This window comes from Lithobates pipiens, unplaced genomic scaffold, assembly GCF_037356315.1.
Source record: "Lithobates pipiens isolate NorthernLeopardFrog02 unplaced genomic scaffold, aLitPip1_a1.2 Scaffold_27, whole genome shotgun sequence".
In the NCBI taxonomy this organism is placed as follows: domain Eukaryota; kingdom Metazoa; phylum Chordata; class Amphibia; order Anura; family Ranidae; genus Lithobates; species Lithobates pipiens.
The window spans coordinates 89,321,821-89,347,696 of NW_027507788.1; the positions used below are offsets into that span (position 1 = coordinate 89,321,821).

The 25,876-nt window shown below is 45.1% G+C and overlaps 1 protein-coding gene and 1 pseudogene across 1 annotated transcript in view; both read left to right on the forward strand.

The window, feature by feature from the left end:
* Positions 1 to 25,876, forward strand: part of LOC143933980 (E3 SUMO-protein ligase ZBED1-like) — a 52,908-nt gene that overhangs the window by 1,416 nt on the left and 25,616 nt on the right. The window contains exon 2 of the mRNA XM_077457202.1: positions 15,085 to 15,155. Coding sequence (XP_077313328.1) covers positions 15,107 to 15,155 — 49 coding nt within the window. The 5' untranslated portion in view covers positions 15,085 to 15,106. The remainder of the gene's footprint in view (positions 1 to 15,084; positions 15,156 to 25,876) is intronic.
* Positions 24,150 to 24,271, forward strand: LOC143934735 (5S ribosomal RNA; annotated as a pseudogene).

Consider the following 25,876-nt stretch of genomic DNA (forward strand, 5'->3'; position numbering starts at 1 on the left):
AGAGGATATTTTCAGTGCTAAAGCGCCTGAAAAGTCTCCTATGTGTAAAAGGGGTCTTAGTGGCTGCATGTCTGTATTTAGGTGGGTGGTTGGTGGGCGGTAAACCGATGCTCAACTGGCTGTTAGCTTTGTGCCCCCTGCCTGCCCTTGTGAATGAACCCTTAGGCCGGGTTTACACTGGTACGACAAACGATCCGACATTGGAGCTCATATCGCATGACGTGTGAAAATGTTTCCCTATGGGAGCCGTCTTAACTGGTCCGACACAAGTCGGTCCAACTTTGAAAATGCTCCCTGCACTACTTTGGTCCGACTTTGATCCTACTTCAGCCAATTGAATATCACTGAAGTCTGATCGCCATCTTGCCTGATCCGACTTTGGCATGCGACTTGTGCTCTGATGATCTTGAGGGGGAACTCCACGCAAAATTTTAAATAAATAACCGGCATAGGGTTCCCCCTCCAAGGGCATACCAGGCACTTGTGTCTGGTATGGAATTTAAGGGGAAACCCCTATGCCGAAAAAAAAGGCATGAGGGTCCCCCTAAAATCCATACCAGACCCTTATTCGAACAGGCAGCCTGGCAGGTCAGGAAAAGGGGTGGGGACAAGCGAGCATCCCCCCCCCCCCTTCCTGAACTGTTCCAGGCCGCATGCCCTCAACATGGGGGGTGAGTGCTTTGGGACAAGGGGGTGCCCTACGGCCCCCCCCACCCCAAAGCACCTTGTCCCCATGTTGATGAGAACAAGGGCCTCTTCCCGAAAACCCTGGCCGTTGGTTGTCTGGGTCTGCGGGCGGGGGGCTTATCGGAATCCGGGAGTCCCCTTTAATAAGGGGGCCCTCAGATCCTGGCCCCCCACCCTATGTGAATGAGTATGGGGTACATCTTACCCCTACCCATTCACCTGGGAAAAAAAGTGTCAATAAAAAAACCACACTACACAAGTTTTTAAAGTAATTTATTAGGCAGCTCTGGGTGTCTTCTTCGGACTTCGGGGGGTCACTTCCGACTGTTCTGTGCGCTCCGACCTCTTCTCCATGCTCTCCAGCCTCTTCTGCCAGGCTCCTCCGCAGTCTTATTCCAGCTCTTTACTAGCGTTGGCCCGGTCTTCTCCATCGTCATCTTCTTCCCTCTTCTGTTCTTCTGATGTTGACACGACACTCCCGCTGTAATGCCGTACGTAACGTTCTATATAGGCATGGGGTGTGGTCACCGGGTGATGCCATCCGGTGACCCCGCCCCTTATAACATCACCGCCCCACCATGCCGCGGGCAGTGTTTTTAATAAAAGGCGGAGTCACCGGATGACATCACACGGTGACCATGTCCCATGCATATATAAATCGTGCGCACAGCTTTACAGCAGGAGAGAGCGTCATGTCAACTTCAGAAGGACAGAAGAGGGAAGAAGACGACGATGGATAAGACCGGGCCAACGCTTGTAAAAGAGCTGGAAGAAGATAGCGGAGGAGCCTGGCAGAAGAGGCCGGAGAGCGCGGAGAAGAGGGTGGAGAGCGGGAGAAGTCGGAAGAAGACACCCGGAGCCGCCTAATAAATTACTTTTAAAAACCTGTCTAGTGTGTTTTTGTTGACACATTTTTTTCCCCAGGTGAATGGGTAGGGGTATGATGTACCCCAAACTCATTCACATAGGGTGGGGAGCCACCTTGTTAAAGGGGACTCCCGGATTCCGATAAGCCCCCCGCCCGCAGACCCCGACAACCAACGACCAGAGTTGTCGGGAAGAGGCCCTTGTCCTCATCAACATGGGGACAAGGTGCTTTGGGGTGGGGGGGGCGGCAGGGCGTCCCCTTGTCCCAAAGCACTCAACCCCTATGTTGTGGGCATGCAGCCTGGTATGGTTCAGGAGAGGGGTGCTCGCTTGTCCCCACCCCTTTTTCCTGACCGGCCGTGCTGCGTGCTCGGATAAGGGTTTGATATGGATTTGGGGGGACCCCCTTGCCATTTTTTCGGCATAGGAGGTTCCCCTTAAAATCCATACCAGACCCAAGGGCCTGGTATGCTCTTGGAGGGGGAACCCATGCGATTTTATTTTATTTTATTTATTTTTTTTATTTAAAATTTCGCGTGGAGTTCCCCCTCAAGATTCATACCAAACACAGTTTCTGGTACTAGCGGGGATCCAAGTTGTGATGGCACCCCAATGCCCCTTGTTAACGTGAGTGTGCCCAAATGCATGGTAACAAAATACCATGCGCTTTGGTGCAGCGTGATTTAAAAAAAAAAAAAAGAGTCCTTCACTTGTATTGTGTGATGTTGGTGGATAGGACAGGTTATTGAAAAGCGTTTTCATCGTCAAGCTAGAAATTGCAAAAAAAAAATTGCGTGCTCCGGCAGCGTCATAGATGTGAATGAAACTCTAGTGTCTTCATAAATCGTAGATCTGTCATGTTATCTGATTCTGTGAAGATCATTATGTGTATGGCCACCATGAGGCTTGTTATAATGATGCAGTGTGTATTGTATTCACACATGAAGATTCTTGTAGGTCCCAGAATGCCCAATATTCAAATGTTATAACCTGCTATTCAATGAGGGAGGTTGGATTTCCATACATATTTGTGCATAAAATACTGATCAGTAATGGCAGATTTTTTATTTATTTTTAAATGCTCTAAATGCAGGTCTAGTTTACAGATATTTATGTGGTCCTCTTGAAAGCAATATGCTGCATTCAGATCAATGAAAAAAAAAAAAAAACCTACTGAACGCCTAAACACATGTCATTGTGACATCCTTGTACAAGAACCTTTACATGTTCTATTGTTGTATGTATTGTACGGTATTAGTATTGCAGTTTGTGTGTTGTACGATATTAGTATTGCAGCGTGTGTATTGTACGGTATTATCATTGCCGTGTGTATTAGGGTCGCCACCTCATCCCTTTTTTAAACCCGAACACATATGAATTACGTAAGTTCTGGGTCTAATCGGGTGGTAATTAAACTCACTTGATGCCTTATTTGAATTAAATTGTCCTCAGAACTTATGAAATTCAAATGTATTTTAAAGGGATGAGGTGGCAACCCTAGTGTCTATTGTACGGTATTAGTAGGGATTAGTATTGCAGTGTGTGTTGTATGGGATTAGTATTGCAGTGTGTATTGTACAGTATTAGTATTGCAGTGTGTGTTGTACAGTATTAGTATTGCAGTGTATCCAGTGTTCTTCCTGTCTCTGGTCTTATGATGATCGGAATATTCAGATTGTCGGTGGGCTCTCTGCCCCGATATGGGAGGAGATATCAGCCCCCCCTGTACACCATGCAGTGTCACACACGGCAGTAGACGAAGGGATGAGCAGACGGATGTGCTGTGTGAATAGACCTTGTTGAAGTCATTAGGAGATGGGGGGAGGGGGACCATGCAGAGGAAGCAGCGCTCAGACATGTTATCGATTGAGCCGATCAATCCAAATGGTCAGACTGGATTTACACTTCTCTGATCCTGCGAGGTGCATTATTGTGTGTTGTGCATATGAACACACTAATAAACAGACAATGAGGTGCAGAGCACCACATACAGGGCAGTATAATGCCCTGTACACACGGTCGAACATTCAGACGACAAAATCTGGCCCAAACTTATCTTGCATACACACGGTCGCACAAAGTTGTCGCAAAATCCGATTGTTCAGAACGAGGTGACATACAACACGTACAACGGGACTATAAAGAGGCTAATGGCTTTCTTCTCTTCTTTTTATGCTGAGCATGCATGGCACTTTGTGCGTCAGAATTGTATACACACGATTGGAATTTAAACGATCGGATTTTGTTGTCAGAAAATTTTAGATCTCACCGTCCTTGTCTTCATAGTGCAGTCCATGAACTTTGTCTTCATATGCAAAGGTTGTCTATCATCAAGAATAACTAACAGAGCACTATTAAATATTATATACTCATTCTCTCTAAAGATATTATTTTTTATTTTATTTTTTAAACTGAGCAGAATCGGGATCCGCCCACTGGACTGGCACCCTGCTCAGCAAGCTGCTAAGAGACTGAGCCGGCTGCTCCTGCCCCCTCCACCAGCTCTCTGCTCAGGGGGCTCTGAGAACAGAGCGTTCGGTGGTGTTTGATCACTCGGTTGTCAGTCTTAGAGCCAGCGGGGGACAGATTCATCGGTCCGATGCTGCAGCCACCTAGGCAAGTATTAACTCCCCAACACCCCCCCCCCCCCCCCCCCAAAATAAATCCCCTACCTCCTTTTTTAAAGAGGAGGTAAACCCTGATGGGTTTACTTCCTCTTTGTTTCCCTGCAAAGGTAAAGCATAATGCATTATGTGTCACTTACCTAACACAGGAGCCAGCGCTGTCACCGCTGTCCTCTCTTCCACAGAGCGTCCACCTTCTTTCCAGGCTGTGATTGGCCAGAGCCGCAATGACGTCACTCCCGCGCATTTGCACGGGAGCCGCCACTAACGGCATACTCAGTGCGCTTGCTTGCCGCTGTTGCAAATATCTCCTAAACCGTGTAGGTTTAGGAGATATTTCTTGTACCTACAGGTAAGCCTTGATCTAGGCTTACCTGTAGGTCAAAGTGGTTTGTAAGGGTTTACAACCACTTTAAATCTAACATTATTTTTCCTTTTATAACGTCTGAAGATCTTTCCATCAATGTCTTTGCACAGGCAGTGATTTGGGATACACACTGCTTCAGCAAAGTAGCAAACTAACCGTCGTGCAGGGTTTACATGTATTTAAAATATAGATATTAGTTAATTAGTTACATTGTCTGCAAACCAAACCTTATGACATTGTTGCTGTTGAAATTCCTTCTGGCACCAGAATTCCTCGTAACGAAATCTGCCTGGAAAAAAAATGAAGTATCTCATCGTAACCGATATACATAATCTTCAAAAATGATGTATTATGCAGAATTGATGCAGACTGCAGAGCTGACATCTAAACGCTAATATAAATATTGCAAAGAAAACCAGAAGCAATTCATGATTTCATAATGGTCTTTACACAGATTGTTATTCATGATTATATAAGCCATCCAGTTAGATTATTATTTCCTGTAATGCCAGTTTGTAGGGCTTTTCACAGTAGATCAAAAAAAGAATCAGATAAGTGAATATATCCCCCCCCCCCCCCCCCCATTTTTGAATGTCGTGCAACAGTTTGTTTATTTCACTAATGCAACTTAAAAGGTGAAACTAATATATGAGATAGACTCATTACATGCAAAGCAAGATTGTTCACAGCTTGAACTATCTCAGAAAATTAGAATATTGTGAAAAGGTGTAATAGTCTAGGCTCAAAGTGTCCTACTCTAATCAGCTAATTAAGCCATAACACCTGCAAAGGGTTCCTGAGCCTTTATATGGCCTCTCAGTCTTCTTCAGTAGGAACCCCAACCATGGCAAAGACTGCTGGTCTAACAGTTGTGCAGAAAACCATCATTGACACCCTCCATAAGGAGGGAAAGCCTCAAAAGGTAAATGCAAAAGAAGTTGGATGTCCCCAAAGTGCTGTATCAAAACACATTAATAGAAAATTATGTGGAAGAAAAAGGTGCACAAGCAGCAGGGATGACCATAGCCTGGAGAGGATTGTCAGGAAAAGGCCATTAAAAGTGTTGGGGAGTAGGAATGGACCGAGGCTGGAGTCAGTGCGTCAAGAGCCACCACATACAGACGGATCCTGGACATGGGCTTCGAATGTTGTATTCCTCTTGTCAAGCCACTCCTGAACAACAAACAATGTCACCTGGGCTAAAGAAAAACAGACCCGGTCTGTTGCTCGGTGGTCCAAAGTCCTCTTTTCTGATGTGAGCAAATTTTGCATCTCATTTGGAAACCAAGGACCCAGAGTATGGAGGAAGAATGGAGAGGCACACACTGCAAGATACTTTAAGTCCAATGTGAAGTTTCCACAGTCTGTGTGGATTTGGGGAGCCATGTCATCTGCTGGTGTTGGTCCACTGTGCTTCATTAAGTCCAGGGTCAACGCAGCTGTCTACCAGGAGATTTTGGAGCACTTCATGCTTCCTTCTGCAGACGAGCTCTATGGGGTGTCAGGTCACCTGAGACCAGGTGACGGATGCACTCTGTAGGAGTCGGAAGTGCACCGCTAGGTAGTGGGCACAGGTCTACTGGATCACTAACACAAATACCAGTAGGAGCTAGAGCATAGATTCCCCAGGGCGCGGAGTCTAAGAACCAGCAGGTGTTCACCAGAGCCTCCAGTGGTGAGGATGGACTTCGCTGCAGTCTGACAGTAGACTACAGGAGAAGGAAGCGGCACGCTGGAACAACAAGGATAGTAAGGGGATAAGGCAGAGGTCAGGGCAACTAGCAGACAGGAACAACAGAGTACATGCCAAAGGTTCAGGGTCACAGGCAGACAGGGATGGTCGGGGACATGGCAAAAGGTCAAGGTCACAAGCAGATAGGAATCGTTGAGAACACACCAAGGTCAGTAACAGAGACAAACACAGAGCACACGGGAAACAGGAAGCCAAACACACAATGGGTGATCAGCACTGCTGGCTTGCGGTGCACAGGTTAATATAGGGTTCCCTGATAGGGCCTGGGGTGGAGCCATTCTTCGAGGAGAGGTTATAAAAACCACCAGGCGGAAGTGGCTGGCTTCTTAGTCTGAACACATGAGGAGAGGTAAGCAAACAGAGGAAGAGTACTGCATAACCATGACATGGAGATGCTGACTTAATTTTCCAGCAGGACTTGGCACCTGCCCACACTGCCAAAAGCACCAAAACCTGGTTCAATGACCGTGGGATTGCTGTGCTTGATTGGCCAGCAAACTCACCTGACCTGAACCCCATAGAGAATCTATGGGGCATTGCCAAGAGAAAGATGAGACATGAGACCAAACAATGCAGAAGGCCACTATTGAAGCATCCTGGTCTTCCATAACACCTCAGCAGTGCCACAGGCTGATGGCTTCCATGCCATGCTGCATTGAGGCTGTAAGTGCTGCAAAAGGTACCCAAACCAATTACTGAGTACATACGTATGCATGAAAAGAAAACAAAGAAAACCGCGCAATCCCTAAAAGTTAATATAGGGTATTTTGTCCCTCCAACCGAGAGACTAAAACTCAAGAAACACACTAATAAACAAGTGCAATGTCCCTTAATGCAGGGACAATTATGTGATTAAAGGGTCACTGTGTATAAAATGTGAACTTAATGAGCATCAAAGAAATATGTTACATGTGCAGAACATTCGTTTACATATAAAGGCAACGATACCAAAAATATGTGTGCAAACAGATGGCCTTAATGAAGGTGCCACTCTATAGTGAACTACAAAATATAGTGCAAAATTAATTATTTAAGAGAACAGGAATACCTGTTGAACTGTGGTTGGAATACCTTTGAACTGTGACCTGATCCAAGAGTGGTAACAGAGCTGAGGAATAAGACATCCATGTGGTCCGGTTTGACCTTTTAAAGCGTGATCTACCAGGATGTCTGGTAAGAAGCCATCTTATCCCTTTGGTGGTGGTGCACTATAGCATGGTCCATAAGTTGGAGCGACAATCAGAAAACTGAGGCTATTTGCGACACGTGGTGTTTTCTTCATGGTCTTACTTAAGGACTATAATTAAGAACTGTTCTCTTAAATAATTAATTTTGCACTATATTTTGTAGTTCACTATAGAGTGCCACCTTCATTCAGGCCATCTGTTTGCACACATATTTTTGGTATATTTGCCTTTGTATGTAAACGAATGTTCTGCACATGTAACATATTTCTTTGATGCTCATTAAGTTCACATTTTATACACAGTGGCCCTTTAACCACTTGCCGACCGCCGCACGACGATATACGTCGACAGAATGGCACGGGCAGGCATATGGGCGTATATATAAGTCCCTGCCTTCCAGCGGGTGGGGGGCCCGATCGGGCCCCCCCCGGTGCCTGCGGCGGTCGGTATTCGTTCGGGAGCGATCCGGGATGAGGGGGCGGCCATTCATTCATGGCCACCCCCTCGCGATCGCTCCCGACTAATGGAAATCCTTCGTGACATCACTTCCTCTCCTGTAATGTAAACACAGGCAGAGGAAGTGATGTAATCTCTCCTCGTGTCGGTATTTTTCGTTCCGGCACCGAGGAGAGAGGATCGGTGAGTTGCACCAACACGACACTTCACAGTAGAACATGCCAGGCACACTCACACCACCCCTTTACCCCCCGATCACCCCCCCCAATTACCCCTGCCCCCCCAGTCACAGTAACACCAATGCATTTTTTTTTTTTTTTTGCATTGGTGTCATTTGTGACTGTAATAACTGTTAGGGCAGTTAGGGTTAGCCCCCTTTAGTTCTAATGTACCCCCCCCAATAAAGGTTTAACCCCGTGATCCCCCCCCCCGTCGCCAGTGTCACTAAGGCTGGGTTCACATTGCAGCGGTTTATGAGAACGGATGTGATTCGCACCGCACTGCAGTGCAAATCACATTGGATCTCTGCGATTCGAGTTCAGCCATTCGCCGCACCCGCCGAAAATTCGCACGGGACCCTTTTTTTGGTCCGCGGCAGAATCGGATCGCATGGGTGTTCACACCATGCGATCCGAGTTTGCAGATCGCACTGCGATATGCGAACTGATCTGGGGGTGTCATTAACATTTCACTGACACTCCCAGCAGTTCGCATAGGGCAGTGTGAACTGCCGCCGGGAGGCATGCGATGCGGGAACCCGCCGCGGATTCGTGGCGTTCCCGCATCGCTCCAGTGTGAACCCAGCCTAATAAGCGATCGTTTTTCTGATCGCTGTATTAGTGTCACAGGTGACGCTAGTTAGGCAGGTAGGTATTTAGGTTCGCCGCAGCTTTTTATAGCGCCTGGGACCCCCATATACTACCGCATAAAGCCCCCTGATTGCCCCCTAGTTAACCCTTTCACCAGTGATCACCATATAACTGTTAGAGGTGACGCTGGTTGGTTAGTTATTTTTTTATAGTTTCAGGGCACCCGCCATTTATTACCTAGTCTCACTAGTGTACCCGTAAATTTAGGGGTGTCTACTTTCCAAAATGGGGTCATTTGGGGGGGTTTGTGCCATCTTGGCATTTTATGGCCTTCAAAACTATAACGCCCTTAGAAAGCCTGAAGGCGGTGCTTGGTTTTCGGGGCCCCGTACGCGGCTAGGCTCCCAAAAAGTCCCACATATGTGGTATCCCCGTACTCAGGAGAAGCAGCAGAATTTATTTTGGGGTGTCATTTCACATATGCCCATGGCATGCGTGAGCAATATATCATTTAGTGCCAACTTTGTGAAAAAATAAAAAAAGTTTAATTTTCCCGCAACTTGTGGCAAAATATAAAATATACCATGGACTCAACATGCCTCTCAGCAAATAGCTTGGGGTGTCTACTTTCTAAAATGGGGTCATTTGTGGGAGTTTTGTGCCATCTTGGCATTTTATGGCCTTCAAAACTGTAATAGGTAGTGAGAAGTGAAATCAAAAATTTACGCCCTTAGAAAGCCTGAAGGCGGTGCTTGGTTTTCGGGGCCCCGTACGCGGCTAGGCTCCCAAAAAGTCCCACATATGTGGTATCCCCGTACTCAGGAGAAGCAGCAGAATTTATTTCGGGGTGTCATTTCACATATGCCCATAGCATGTGTGAGCAATATATCATTTAATGACAACTTTGTGTAAAAAAAAAAAAAAAAAAAAAAAAAAATTTTTTTTGTCATTATTCAATCGCTTGAGGCAAAAAAATAAAATATTCAATGGGCTCAACATGCCACTTATCAATTTACTTAGGGGGTCTACTTTCCAAAATGGGGTCATTTGGGGGGGTTTTGTACTGCCCTGCCATTTTAGCACCTCAAGAAATGAGATAGGCAGTCGTAAACTAAAAGCTGCGTAAATTCCAGAAAACGTACCTTAGTTTGTAGATGTGACAACTTTTGCGCAAACCAATAAATATACAGTTATTGACTTTTTTTTTACCAAAGACATGTGGCTGAATACATTTTGGCCTAAATGTATGACTAAAATTGATTTTATTGGATTTTTCTAATAAAAAGTAGAAAATATCATTTTTTTTCAAAATTTGCGGTCTTTTTACGTTTATATCGCAAAAAATAAAAATCGCAGAGTCAGTCAAATACCTTTAAAAGAAAGCTCTATTTGTGGAAAGAAAAGGACGCAAATTTCGTTTGGGTACAACATTGCATGACCGCGCAATTACCAGTTAAAGCAGCGCAGTGCCAAAGTGTTAAAAGACCTCTGGTCATTTACCAGCAAAATGGTCCGGTCTGAAAGTGGTTAATCGCATAATTGTCCCTGCATTAAGGGACATTGCACTTGTTTATTAGTGTGTTTCTTGAGTTTTAGTCTCTCGGTTGGAGGGACAAAATACCCTATATTAACTTTTAGGGATTGCGCGGTTTTCTTTGTTTTCTTTTCATTCACTTATATATTTTTTGGTATATATTAGAACTGCAGCAGTATTGATTTTCACACATTATTCTGTAGCGCGACCTTTCTTTTCTTTTTTCCATACGTATGCATGCTTATACTTTTCAGAGGTCCGATATTGTTCTATGTACAATCCTTGTTTTATTAATTGCATGTAATATTCAAATTTTCTGAGATTGTGGATTTGGGGTTTTCATTAGCTGTAAGCCGTAATCACAATTATGACAAATGGCTTGAACTATCTATCTAGCTTTGCATGTAATGAGTCTATCTCATATTTCACCTTTCTGAGTTGCATTAGGCCCCTTTCACACATGCGTTTGCGGATGAAATACGGACATACATGCGCCCCTATGGGATAGCGGGTGTCTGCGGATATTGTTCATCTCCGCTATGGTACGATTCTGCAGACAGAGGAAAATCCTATTTTTCTATCCGTCTGCAGAGCGGATCGGATGAACATGGACAGACTGTCCGTGCTCATGCAATTCCCACATAGAGGAGAGCGGAGATCTGACAGGGCGGTCCCAGCACAGTGTGGATCATTACGGATCTGTCCCATGTGAAAGGGGCCTAGGTGAAATAAATAAACTTTTGCACGATATTCAAATTTTTCGAGTATTATCTGTATGTGGTAGGGGTGGCGGAAGGTTGCATTGATACATTCAATTGTGTTTGCAAACAAAAACAGATTGAAGTTGTTGGAGTTGTCAGAAAATTGCCCCACGTAATAGTTTATAACCACTGAAAGCTAAAATCAACCTGTGAAAGGGTTGTTATCTAGCCAGTCCTGAGATAAACACAGCTCTGCCAAACAAATGTCAGTGAGCAGACTTTCCCTACTGCATTGAGGGCCCACTCTCACCAGATGTGGTGGGGCTGGGCAGCTATTCTCGAAATTGCCTTGTCTCCTTTTCTGTCCATGTACACATAGGCTTTTAGCAGCGCTTAGTGGAAGGGGCTTTTAGAGGTGTCAGCACATCCAGGAGCAGTGGCGTTTTGGCTTGATGCTTGTAAACAGGTTTTAACACTAGCCGCGTTTAGAGCTTGAGCATTAATTTCAGTGGGCTGAATACATTTTTATTTTGACCAATGAAATGACGCCTAAGTGTTTGACACCTGTAAACCTGCCTGAATGCACCTTAACGTGTTACACACTTTTACAGGCATCGGGTGTTATTTCTGCCAAAAAGCTGCTACCAGGAGGAAAGGCTTTTAGAAAAGTTTGCAAACGTCCAGTGTGCATGAGCTGTACTTGCCTGAGCCCTCACTCGATCCAGCGCTATCACAAGACTCGACAAATCTCTGGTGGCGCCATGTTGCAATTGCGACTAGAAAATGAGGCCTTGTGCCTGGGTTGTGGTTGGCCCCAGTGGCTAGCATGGAGGGGGGGGCGCAACATAGCCAGGCAGCCAGCAACTGTTTTCTGATGCTGGGTGTGGGAAGTGGCAGCGCTGTGAGGGTAGCACTGTGAATGGCAGGTTAGGGCAGATGTGGGTCGGGGAGGAGTGGAGCTAACGGGCAGAGCGGAGCCACTGCCAGGAAGTATCTGCTCTCTCCTCCGTACTGCTGGATACAGGTCTATCGAGCTGTCTAGGGAGACTCCCTGCAGCAGGAACCGGCGGCTCTGAGTGGGCTCAGCAGTGGCCCCAAGCCGGTTACGACCTTGCAGAGGATTCCCAGGGCACTTTGGTTCCCCCCCTGGATGGGCTCCGAGTCAGGACGGCACATCACACATCGGTGCCTTACCAGTGCAGCCTCAGCTGTGGCCCACCAGTGCAGCATCAGTGCAAGTGCAGCTTCATCAGTGCAACATCACCACACATTAGTGTAGAAGAAAACGTATTTACTAAATTGTACAGAAATAAAAAAAAAAGTGTTTTATTTATTTTCAAAATTTTTCGGTCTTTTTTTTTTTTTTCCATGTATTTAGCAAAAAATAAAATCCCAGTGGTGATTGACCACCACCAGAAGAAAGGACCATCTCTCTGAGAAAAAACACAAAAAATGTCATATGGGTACAGTGTTGCATGACCAGAATTGTCATTCAGAGTGACAGCGCTAAAAGCTAAATATTGGCCTGGGCAGGAAGGGGGTGGTAGTATTCAATAACTTTTTTAGCTGGCTCCTAGATTCAAAGCAAATTTGTCAAGCCCTGCTCTAGCGGTGCTCTACTCTCTCCCTGCATTCACAGGACAGAGATGCACCACGATAGGAAGCTGCTTCCTATAGGTGCAGACCTGTGGGCTTGCTTCCAAGCTGAGATGTGTGCGTTCATAGATGCACAGAGTGCGGCTTGAGGGCTCCCACCACAGCATGCATGGCGCTTGCGCCACTCTTTAATTTCACTCCCAATGTCTTTTCCAGTGGACTGTGAAAAATTCCAGCCTGTGTCGTTTTTTTTTTTTTTTCCATGTTTTGCAGTTCATTTAATTTGAAAAGGTTGGCTAATGCAGCCCGCAACAGTGCACAAAAACGCTTGCTTTGCTGATATGCAATGAGCAGTAACCCACCGCAGCCACTCACACTTTTCAGAAGTTCTGAAGGAACGTGCTTTGTACATTGTTACCTATTTGCGCTTATGCTTTGTACATTGTTCTTTACCACACGAAATAACCATTTTTTTTATTTGCGTAAGTTGCTGGATGTATGCTTACATTTTCGGTGGTGGAGCATCTGTTGTAGACATCACAACATACTTTACTTTTGTGGACTAGATCATGGATATTCATATATGTAAAACAAAATTTTGTACAATAAGCCATTAGTAGCGCAGATTGATGTCCATCTGTTGAACATAATATAGTCACCAGCTGTACCTAATTTCAGAAAGCGCTCTGTACCACTTATCTTGTTCTTTAAGGCTGTGAACATACTTGTGTGCTGATGATCACCTCTTTTATCCATGGAGTCCACACGAAGTGCAAACAAGTATGGTCTAAATCAGGATTTTTCAGCCAGGGTTCCATACCACCCTAGGCTTCCTCCAGAGGTTGTAAGAGGTTCCTTGAGCAATTTCTGCCTCTCAGTTCCCAGTGACACCATTGATCTTTTTTGCTATCTGTAAAAGGGTAGTTCTTCCCAATGACCACAAGTGTAGGGAGCATTCTTCCCAATGATCCTCACCCTAATGCACTATATTACCAAAAGTATTGGGACACCCGCCTTTACATACATATGAACTTTAATGGCATCCCAGTTTTAGTAGGTTTCAGTATTGAGTTGGCCCACCCTTGGCAGCTTCAGCTTTTCTAAAAAGGCTGTCCACAAGGTTTAGGAGTGTGTCTATGGAAATGTTTGACCATTCTTCTTCCAGAAGAGCATTTGTGAGGTCAGATATTTGATATTGGACAAGAAGGCCTGGCTCTCATTCCTCGCTCTAATTCATCCCAAAGGTGTTCTGTCCGGTTGAGGGCAGGACTCTGCAGGCCAGTCAAGTTCCTCCACCCCAAACTCACTCATCCATATCTTTATGGACCTTGCTTTGTGCACTGGTCCCAATCATTTGGTGGAGGGAGGATTATGGTGTGGGCTTGTTTTTCAGGAGTTGGGCTTGGCCCCTTAGTTCTAGTGAATGGAACGCTTAAGTTGTCAGCATACCGCTACATTGTGGACAGTTTCATGTTCCCACATGCATTTCATGCTCCCAACAATTGAATGTGTCAGGACACACAGTGCATCAGTGTGTTGTATATGGGGCTGCATAGATGCAGACCAGTCAGGGTGCCCATACTGACCCGTGATAGTCAAAAGCGTCTTCAATGGGAACGTGAGCATCAGAACTGGACCACCAAGCCGTGGAAGAAGGTGCCCTGGTTTGATGAATTCAAGAATGGTTTGGTTTGAGGAACACAACAGCAAGTTGGAGGTATTGACTTCATATTCTCTAGAGCTCAATCCAATGCCGCATCTGTGGAATGTGCTGGAAAAACAAGTCTAAACCATGGAGGCTTCACCTTACAGGACTTGAATGATCTGCTACTGATGGCTTGGTGGAGTTCTTGCCTCCATGAGTGGGTGGTGATAATGTTACAGCTGATCGGTGTGTTTCAAAACATAGACCGGAATTCTAGATCACGTTCATGAAAGCTTATTACATATGGGGTCTTGTTGTCAATGTTTTTCCCCAAAAAATGTTTTCAGCCTTCGCCCAATTGTTTAATAAGATTCTCTTGGCATAATGGATGAATCTTGGGTGAAACATTGATAAATGGACCCCTTACCTTTTTTAAACTAGCAGAATGTGTCATGATCTCTGCAGCAAATAGCCGCGGTCATTACTCCATTTCTTACTTGAGTTTGATCAAGGAGGACTAGGCAGGTTGGGTAGTGGTATTCAGTCTGAAAGTACAGCAAATCCTTTAAAATCAACATCTGTCAAATGGTGCAATCTCCAAAATATTATCTACTCCCAACATGTGTCGTTATTAGCACTTTTAGCACAATGCGTCTTCTGCATATCCATTCCATTCCGCGACAAAGCGATTACAGTGCAGCTTTGTGTATTGTTGAGAAGGAGATAAAAATGAGTTTAATCGCTCTGTTTTGATTCATGTCCCTGGTGTGATTAGCATTTGTTTTGTACAATGTAGATGACAGTTAGGAGGGAACAGCGATTTGCGTCCTATAGCTGAGCTGTCTTTTTCCTCCACAGGTGCTTGGACATTAGTCAAGCCATGCAAACCGCAGAAGACGCCTGTGCCCAGCTGGAAGATGAGTTACTCTGTAAGTTCATTTTTGTTGCTGTTGCCTGTTTATAGAGATAAAGTCCAAAAGACAGAATTGAAAGGGGTGAGCTGAGGGCATGTCACTTGGAAAAAGTACAGTTTTTCTAGACAAAATACTTCAGTTTCAGGGTGCGAAGCGCCGGAAAGCAGTAATGTTTTTAAGTAACAAAAAATCTGAGTGGCAAATTCCTCTTCCCCCATCTTTTTCCCTCATCTCTGTTCCCACTAGTGCTATTTGTCATACGACATGTGAAGTCGCATAACAAGTTAAAAACCATGTATTTCAGTGACCACCGTTCTAATTGCTTTTGGTGTCAAATGACTCCAAAAAAGTTTCTTGCACTACTTTGATGTGACTTTCTTGTAACTTGCGTCCCATAAAGTACAAAAGTCACACTGGAAATCACGCTACTTTGGAGTTGCACTAATGAGAACAAAGCCTTATTGAAATTAATTTTTTTTCCCCCCAAAATAACGTGGGTATCGGCTCTGCGCTTTTGCCTTTTACCACCTAAGCAAAAATGATGTTCCCAGACCCCCCCGCCCTTTACTGAACCCTCCTGAAATACTCATCGCACATCCCAGGGGACTTGGGCTAAAACGGGCCAATCTCGAACATGCTGTACATGTACAGTACATCATCAGGGGACTGGGCAAACCCAGACCCCAAAAGAGACACCCAGATGACTGTCAGTACAAAAGATGGTGGCACAGGAGACAGGGCAGTAAGTTTCAGCAGACCACTCTGGATTCGCTGGGCATCGGAGTATGCTTTTTGACAACCTGTGGTACAGGTAAGGCCCCTTTCACACCAACGTGCCGTTCAGGCCCGCCTGTCAGTTTTTCAGGCGGACCTGAACGGGTGCTCCATAGAGCTCTATGGAGCGTCGGATGTCAGCGGTGACATGTCCGCTGACATCCGACCCGCTCCGATCCGAAAAAGTGTGACGGAGGAAAAAGCTATTTTTCCATCCGTCTGCGGATCGGATCGGGTGACGACGGGCACTGCGGTCCGTCGTCATCCGATCTCCCATAGGGGAGAGCGGCGCTGTGACAGGTCCGTCCCTGCACAGTGTGCGGAGACAGACCTGTCATCTCCCTGCTCAGCGGGGATCGGCGGAGTGATCCCCGCTGAGCAAACGGACATCCACGGGGCGGATCAGAACTGATCCGCCCCGTGTGAAAGGACCCTAAGAGAAGGATAAATAAAGGACTTATGTACAGTGGACATTTTGCTCTCTCTCCTAGACTCCTCCTTTTCCTCCAGGCAGCAGTGTATTGGCAGAAAAAACGCTTGACGCTTGTAAACTTGTGCAAACACATCACATGCTTGGGGATTAATTAATTTCAGTGGCCAGAATAATAATTTATTCTAGCCACTGAAATTAAGTGATAACCACATTTAGCACATTAGCACGTTTCATGTCCAATGTGCAGGAGGCCTAAAGGTTGAGTTCCCCTTTAATCCCAGTATTATAATGCTAAATCTGGTGTAGCTGTGCATGGTAGCCAATCGGCTTCTAACTTCAGCTTGTTCAATAAAGCTTTGACAAAAAAACCTGGAAGCTGATTGGTTTCTATGCAGGGCTGCACCCAATTTTGCATGCTCCAGTTTTAGTAAATTAACTCCTCTATATTGCCATGATCATATCTTTTGCAAACCAACTGCGTCACCACTGGGTTGTTTTACCATTTCTGTATTCTTTAACTACATAAGGACCGGCAGGATTTGCCCCTCTTAATGACCAGGCCATTTTTTGTGATACGGCACTGTGTAGCTTTAACTGACAATTGCGCAGTCGTGCAACGCTGTACCCAAACAAAATTGCTGTCCTTCTTTTTTTTTTTCTCCACAAATAGAGCTTTCTTTTGGTGGTATGTGATAACCTCCTGCGGTTTTTATTTTTTGCGCTGTAAATAGAGCGACAATTTTGTAAAAAAAAAAAAAAAAGTTATTTTTTCTTTTTGCTATAATACATATCCAAAAAACACATTTATTCATCAGTTTAGACCAATATATATCTACATATCGTGTCTACAAACTGTGGGATATATTTAGGGACTTTTATTTAATTTTATTTTTATTTTTATTGTGTTTACTAGTAATGGCAGCGATCTGCAATTTTTAGCGGGACTGTGACATTGCGATGGACAAATCTGACCCCAAATTACACTTTTTGGGGACCAGTGGCATTATTACATTGATCGGTGCTATAAAAATGCACTGATCAATGTTAAAATGACACTGGCAGTAAAGGGGTTAACCCTAGGGATGCACCGAAATCTCGGCCCCTAAAACATATCGGCCGAAAATTGTGTTTTCGGCAGATTGCTGAAAGGAAAATCTTGCCGAAAATGGGGGCAGGGCCTGGGCGGACCTCCGCCCCCTGGTGCCGCCCATTGCCGGGGTGTTTTCCTGGCTCGTCCTCCTTTCCTCCCGCCCGACAGTGCGGTGATCTCCGTGTGTCACTGAGCTGTGCATTGAATTGCCTGCAGTAACAATGTCCCGCCTCCTGTGACAGACGGTACACTGATCCAATGGCGGGACATTGAATCAGCGTGACGTGATCACAGGAGGCGGGACATTGTTACTGCAGCCGCCCAGGCAATTGAATGCACAGCTCCGTGACACACGGAGATCACCGCTCTGATCCGGGCATGGGTGAGGCTGCATTCAGACACTGGCAAGCTGCATGAGGGGAAAAGAGTGTGCCCAGGACAAGCATTACTGCAGAGTTTTGTCCGCAGCTAAATCAAGTTTTTTTGTGCCCACAGTGCTGCTGCATCCAAACCATTTGTTTGCCTCTGAAACTATCTACCTCTGGCCACTTGTGTGAATGTAGCCATGCTATATAAAACCAGGTCACAGGACAAAGGCTGTACTCCCTTTATTGGCCATATAAAAAAATATATATATAATCTTGATTTTGACCCAGCTAGGTTTTTATTGCCATGTGATAGAATGGGGAAGGGTTAAGTTGTTATTGCTAGTAGAGGTAACGATATGATCATTCCCAATAGAAGTCTGTTGGAACGGAACCAGGTAGCTTGCTTGGGGCCAGTTCACATCAGATGCAGTTCAGTGTGCTTTTTTTTTTTTTTGCACAAAATGCATGCACAGTGTTTTCCATGTATTCCAATGGCTCTAGTTCACACCATGCAGTCAGTTTCTGCACCGGAAACTGACTGCATGGTGTGAACTAAAGCCATTGGAATACATGGAAAACACTGTGCATGTATTTTTATCAGGCAGGCTGCATCTGAGGGGAACTGGTGAGGCTGCATTGATCTCATGTACCATGTCTGCAGTCTCTGACCATCTCATGTACCATGTCTGCAGTCTCTGACCATCTCATGTACCATGTCTGCAGTCTCTGTCCATCTCCTATACCATGTCCCAAGTCTCTGACCATCTCCTGTATGAAAATATTTTTTAAAAACAGTTATTTTCTGTATCAGTGCTGTTTCAGTATCGGTTTCGGTTTTTGGCCTAGTGTATTTTTCATTTTCAGTATTGGTTTCTCACCAAAAAACCCATTCAGTGCACCCCTAGGGGGCGATCAAGGGCTTAAGTGTGTTCTAACTGTGGGGGGGTGGGCTACCTGGAACATGACGGATTGCTGTTCCCGATTATTGGGAACAGAAGATCTCTGACATGTCATCTGGCAGAATGGGGATCCGCTTGTTTACACTGGCAGATCCCCATGCTGCCTCTGTATTAGGCGATCGTGGGTCGCTGGAGGACATTGAGTCCGCCTGAGCCATGGGCACACTCCTGCAGTGATTTCGCCTGTGTGAGCCACCATACAGCTACGGCGATTCGTGCAGGAGAGTCAATCTGCTGCTGTATAACAAAGGCGGCTGGTCGGCAAGCTTTACAGTTAACGTAGATGAAAACAAGTGGATGACATTTACAGTGCGTCCGGAAAGTATTCACAACGCTTCACTTTTTCCACATTTTCGTTATGTTGCAGCCTTATTCCAAAATGGATTAAATCCATTATTTTCCTCAAAAAATACCCCATAATGACAATGTGAAAGAAGTTTCTTTGAAATCTTTGCATATTTATTAAAAAATAAAGACACAACAAAATAAATCGCATGTACCTGTGTCTTTACAGCTTTTGCCATGACACTCCAAATTGAGCTCAGGTGCATCTTGTTTCCACTGACCATCCATGAGAGGTTTCTACAACTTGATTGGAGGCTACCTGTGGTTCATTCAGTTGATTGGACATGATTTGGAAAGGCACATACTTCTCTATATAAAGTTCCACAGTTAACAGTACATGTTTAGAGCACAAACCAAGCCATGAAGTTCAAGGAATTGTCTGTAGACCTCCAAGACAGGATTGTATCGAGGCACGGATCTGGGGAAGGGTACAGAAAAATGTCTGCATCATTGAAGGTCCCATTGAGCACAGGGACGCACGGCCAAACTGAAAGATTTGGGGCTTCTAGATGGGCAAAACTTTGCCATATGCTCTGGAGTGATCTAGGATCTGTGAAGGATATAGGTTTGTGTAAGTCTAGCTGACGTTTTAGGAGATATCACTTTACTCACTTCTAGGATCTCATTCCAGTCCTTATCATCCAATTCTCCTACGTCAGTTACTCACCTACTTTTGAGAACATATGCACTCTTGGATGCACAGGGCATAATTAACATATAAAAAAGGGACATTAATTTACAGTGTTCCTGCCCACATTAAACTAGAAGAGCATCTAAAGTAGGCTAAGTCGGATAGGTACCCTCAAATTGCATCCAACTGGAGGTATCGCAATAACGTGGTTTAGGGGTTTAAACTCCAATTTCTTTAATCGTACATCACGGGACACACCCATAGTAATAACTATGTGGGTTATAGTCCACCTTCAGGTGCTGGACACTGGCACACCCTAAACATGTAGTTGCTTCCTTATATAACCCCTGCCACTAATGGGAGTATCTCAGTTTTTTTTCGTCAGTGTCTAAGGTAATGTCATGAGTTAAGATGTGCTGTGCTGAGCTCCTCTGGAGCAACCCTTGCTGGGGCTAGCTATGCAGCCGGAGCCATTCAAAGTGTCTTTTAGGCAGAATTGAATGGTACCTGGGCCTCTTATCCGAAGAAACAAGGTTTTGCCTGTAACGCTTCTCTTTTTAGAGAGCTTGACCACGGGATCCAGTACTTTTGGTATTAAGGCCATAAAGTTTTACTGGTGGGGTGCTTTTTACAGGTCCAGGATTGTGGGTTCCCTGAGGGTCCCCCGGTTCCTGAAAATTTGTTAACGGAACGCACTGTGAAGGGTGAAAATTGAGTCTGTTGGTTTTACCACAGACCCTGCGGCGGGAAATGTAAGTGGAGTTTTTTTCTAAGGAATTTAAAAATTTTCTTATGAAATGTCTCCTTTTCTTAAAATATTTTTATTCAAATTTTCCACAAAGAAAATACAGTTGCAGTATCTGACATCGTAGATACACAGAGGAAAAAGAAAATAACAACGATCAATTTCAAGTAAAAGAAGAGCAAGGAAGGGGAAAAAAACTGGATGTACATGTGCAAAACTTTGAAGTTAGTATAAAGAGTAATTAGATCACCGCATACAGACATCTATCGTTTGTCTTACTCCATATAGGGGTCAAGTAGCAAGCAACTGAGCCCCTGATATCTAACCCTCAATTCCGGCTCCAGTGCTATAGTTAGTGCTAAAGTTAGGATAATGGAATAAGTACTGGCACATGTGTGGTCAAGAACATTCAGATAGAGAAGGGAAAGAAGAAAAGTAGCTATAGTAGAATGAGGTGAAGGAATAGGGAATAGAAGGTAAAGAGAGAGAAAGAAAAAGGGATGCACTCCAGCTCCAGGGGAACTCACTCCAGCACCAGATAAACCCGTTACACAGTTACAAGGTCCCTAATCCATGGATCCCACGCCATTCTATCGTTAAGTATTGCCGATAGGCATTCATTCACCATTATCCAGGATAATTTTGTTTTAAGTAAGTAAAAGGGTATTGTTGGTGACCTCCACGATTTAGCTATGGAGATCCTCGCTGCCACAAATATGAAAGCTATAAGTTTTCTCATTGGCTTCGATGCCCCCTCCACGGGGCGTCTCAGCAGCACATGTTGAGGCGACTTACGAAGGTTCACTCGGGTCAGAGAATATATAAAATTGTACGTGCGTATCCAGAACCGTCGCACCTTCGGGCAAGATCACCATATATGATACATGGTGCCGTCTGCCTGGCAGCCTCTAAAGCACCGCGGGGGCGCCCCCGGAGTGAAGGTGGCCACTCCAGCTGGAACCATATACCACCTCATCAGCACCTTATAATTTGCTTCAATCAAAGAAGTGTTAATAAAAGATTTAGATGCACACTGTACTATTTTGTTCCACTCTTCCATTTTCAAGGTATTTTCCATATCCCTTTCCCATTTCTCCATATAAGGCAGCTTCTGAGAGGTTGAGAATAAGCTGCTGTATATCCTAGAAATATGACCCGTGAGGTTGTCGTATGTCCTACAGACAATTTCCATTGGGGTGCATGTGTTGAGATCAGATGTACGACTCAATGTCGCCAAAAAGTGCGCTATCTGAGATGTCTCCTTTTTAAAGTAAATGTTTTCATGCTTAAGTGTCACCACTGGCGGCTGTATGGAGCATGTACCTTCTCATGCTTTGCTCAGAGTCACGTTGTGTCATAGAAGCCTCAGACTTTTTTCCTCTGGCTACCAGGCAGACCTCTGGTAAGTTTGGGGGGGTTTTGCTTCCTCCAGACACCCCCACCTGAGCTAAACTCTTCCCCTCTTCAAGGGGCTGAGTATAAGGGAAAACTAAAAATGATCGACAGTGCAGTTTTCTTTCACCGTCCCTACACGGTGATGGCGTCCGGGTCTCCTCCATGCCATCCCTCCCTCACTCAGTCGAACCCGTGGAATTGGAGGCCCATGCTTGCCCGGGAAATCTCTTTTTGTTTTTTAAAGAAAGGAGGGGGGGGTGCGATGTGATGGTGGTGGCGGGCTTAGTGCGGTGCACGAAAGAGATTTTGGTGATACAGGCATTTCTTATTTGACACATTTACTATTTGCATCAGGCTGAGCATTAATGGCAGCGGCAGTAGCTGGACTTTTGCTCAAGCAGTAGATGTGATTTTTCTTCTGGTGGTACCTCTGCTTTGTGCATCCGGCTATGGTCAGAAGGGAGGTTGAACGTCCCCAAAAAGAGCTAAAAGGTTCTCCCTCAAGCTCTGGAAAGCCTACTCTTCTCTGTTAATTTTATGGTAATAAAAAAAAAAAATGCGACAGGTTCTCTTCCATTACCCAGGACCCTCAAACTGAAGAATTAGGGGCAGGAGAAGACAAATTCCCTCAGGGGACAATGGTGAGGCTGATGACTCCTCTTCTGAGGTGTCAAATGCGGGAGAATCAGCTGTTCCAATCTTAAGAGTGATGGTGCAATTTCTTGCTGAATGTGTTTGGGTTCACTAAAGCCCCGTACACACGAGCGGACTTTTCAACATCCAAAGTCCGATGGACTGATTCCGTCAGACTATTCGATCGTGTGTGGGCTGCAACGGACTTTTGACTCGCCAAAGTCCGAAGGACTTTAGAATATGGAACATGCTTCAAATTTTTCCGAAGGAACTCCGCCGGACCCGGTCCCTTAGAAAAATTCGCTCGTGTGTATGCTATTCCGACGGACTAAAACCGACGCTAGGGCAGCTATTGGCTACTGGCTATGAACTTCCTTATTCGAATCCAGTCGTACGTCATCACGTTCGAATCCGTCGGAGTTTAGTGTGATTGTGTGTGGCCAAGTCCGCTCCGCCGAAAAGTCCGTCAGAACTCCGGCAGAACTCCAACGGAACTCCTTCGGAAGTCTGTCGGACATAAGTCCTCTCGTGTGTACGGGGCTTAAAGCCTCCTCAAGCTGTGCATGCCTTTTTCTGTTCATTCATTGCTGGAAAAGCTTTTTTGTATCTGAGAGGATCATCCAGATAATAATTTTTTTTTTTTTTCCCCTCTTAAAAAGTTTTCACACTTTATTCTATGGTGGAGGAAACTCCAGGCAGTCACAGCGGCTTCCACCATCGGGTTCAATAGAATAGGGGGAATTCTTCTGCAGTTCTCAAGGGCTGGCAGGAAGAGTGTTGAGACGAATGGGGGGACTAACTCAATAGCTCCAGGGTACAAACTGGAGTTTCAAGAGTTCTAGTTTTTTCTCAGATCAAATGTTTCTAAGGATCCAGAGAAAAAGAAAAAAGGTGATCATGGGGGTCCCCATGTAAGAATAAAGGTTGGGGATTGATTCAAATCCCCCCCCCCCTTTTTTTTTTTTTTTCTTTTTTTCGTATGGAGTCAATCCAAATCAGTTATCTCCATCCTACAAGGAGGAGAACTTCTGGCGTCAATCGACATCAAAGATGCATACCTCCATATGCCTATTTCCTCACTCACTAGTAATCTCTAGTTTTCAAAGTGAAAAATCTTCATTATCAGTGTGTAGCTCTACTTTCTGGCCCAGCTACTGCACCTTGAGTGATTACAAAGGTTCTGGCCCCTCTTCTAGCCAGATTAAGGGCCCAAGGTATAATGATTATGGTTTACCTAGTCGATCTGTTCTTGATAGACCAGACGATAGCCCACTTAGACCAAAGTATGGTCACCACATTCTACTACCTGGAATATCTAGGTTGAATTCTCAACCTGGGAGAAATCTTTGTTAAAACCATGAAGAAGGCTAAAATACTTGGGTCCGATCATAGGTTCACCCAGAAAAGGGTATTCTTGCCTCGGGCAAAGATCAGTACCATTAAGAAACTGATTTAGGTGGTTGAAGCAAGATGAATTTCTTCTATTCAACTTTGCATGAGGTTGTTTGGAAAGATGGTGGCTTCATTCGAGGCTGTTCCATATGCTCAGTTTTATTCAAGACTGTTTCAAAACCGTATCCTATCGGCTTGGAATAAAGGGTTCAAGCTCTACATTCCCAATGTGTCTGACTCCAAAGCCTATGGCCACATAACCCTGATAGTGCCCGATCATCTCGTCTGATCTTGGAGGCTAAGCAGGGTCAGGCCTGGTTAGTACCCAGATGAGAGAACACCTGGAAATACCAGGTGCTGTAGGCTGGGCGCACCAGAGCCTCAGTTTATGGTTAATATCCAAAAATGTAGGGGAAAATCCTTCCTTCACCTGCGAAGTGGTAACAACATATGCCAATCTTTTTTGTTTAGGTTGGGGAATGGTCCTGGAAGAGGCAACTGTCCAAGAGAAGTGGCCCAGATCAGAAATGGCCTTGCCCATTAACATTTTAGAAATTCAGGCATAACTCTTGGTCCTCATGGCCTGAACGTTCAGTTTATGGTATTGTTCTGCCAGGATTCAATCCGACAATGCCACAGCAATGGCCTATATTAATCGCCAAGGGGGCACAAGAAGTTGCGAGGCCCAGAGAAAGGTGATCTATATTCTGTCTTGGGCAGAAAACAATGTACTTTGCCTATCGGCAATCTTCATTCTAGGAATAGAAAATTGGCAGGCGGACTACTTGAGTCGCCAGCAGTTGTTCCCAGGAGAATGGTTCCTTCACCTCAATATCTCAAAAAATGGGGGATCCCAGACATAGATCTGTTGCGTCCAGGTTCAACAAAGAAATCAACAACTTTGTGTCGAGAACAAAGGATCCGCTAGCATGCTTGCTATTCCCGTGGAATCAGTTCTCACTGATTTATGCATTCCCTCCTGTTCTGCCTGCGTCCACGGCGTCTTTTCGCACGTTCAAGCAGGAAGGGAAGTCGTTGAGTCTTGTTGTCCCCAGCGGGGCCCAGGAAGTCTTGGTATGCCGAGATCGTAAAGATGGCAGTAAGGTCTGGTGTTCCAGTCTACTTTACAAATGCAAAATTTAATGATCTGGCTATTGAGACCCACACTCTGAAGGAGCGTGGCCTGCCAGTTTCAGTAGTTTCTACCTTGGTTGATGCAAGGGAGCCGGCCTCCTTAATTTTTATATTATGGAGTCTGGGAAACATATGTCTCCTGGTGTGAAACTAGGAGTTGCACCCCAGGAAATAAGTCAAAGGTAGAATCCTTGACTTTCTGCAGAGAAAAGGATTTTACAGGAAAGCGGTTATAAAAAATCCTATTTTTAATTGGTAAAAGGTTTTAAGGGCATCTTGGTGTATTACATGTGAAAGCAAATATATCTCCTTTGAGATCCAGACAACTGGGTCCGGCACCTGGAGCAGTTTGGGCAGTTGTTTGTTGTACCAGAGCAGGGAGTTGTTGTGCAGCCCAAGGCAGTTCATTCTAGCCAGTGCCAGATCCCAAATCCACTTGTGCTGAAACAAGAGGTCAGAGCGGCATGGAGTAGTAGAGGAACCTCCCAATCCTCTCAATAGGTCGCAAAACGGATGGGGGGGGGGGGGGGGGGATGGGATGTAGAGAGTCATCAGACGAGTAAAAGGTAAATTTTTCTGATCCTGTTTATCAATATAATAGAAATTGGATAATTTCGCAGCCAGATGGTACAGGCCAAAGTCAGTAACTGCAAGGCCACCCAACGTTGTAGGGTTCTTGAGGATTTTCCACGCCAACTTACGCCTACTGCCTCCCTAGATAAAGGACTGCACCAATACCTCCTATTGTTTTAAAATTGCGTAGTGGGATATACACTGGTGAATGACAGAGAACATACAGCACCTTCGGAAAGAAGACCATTTCGAAGACTCATCCGC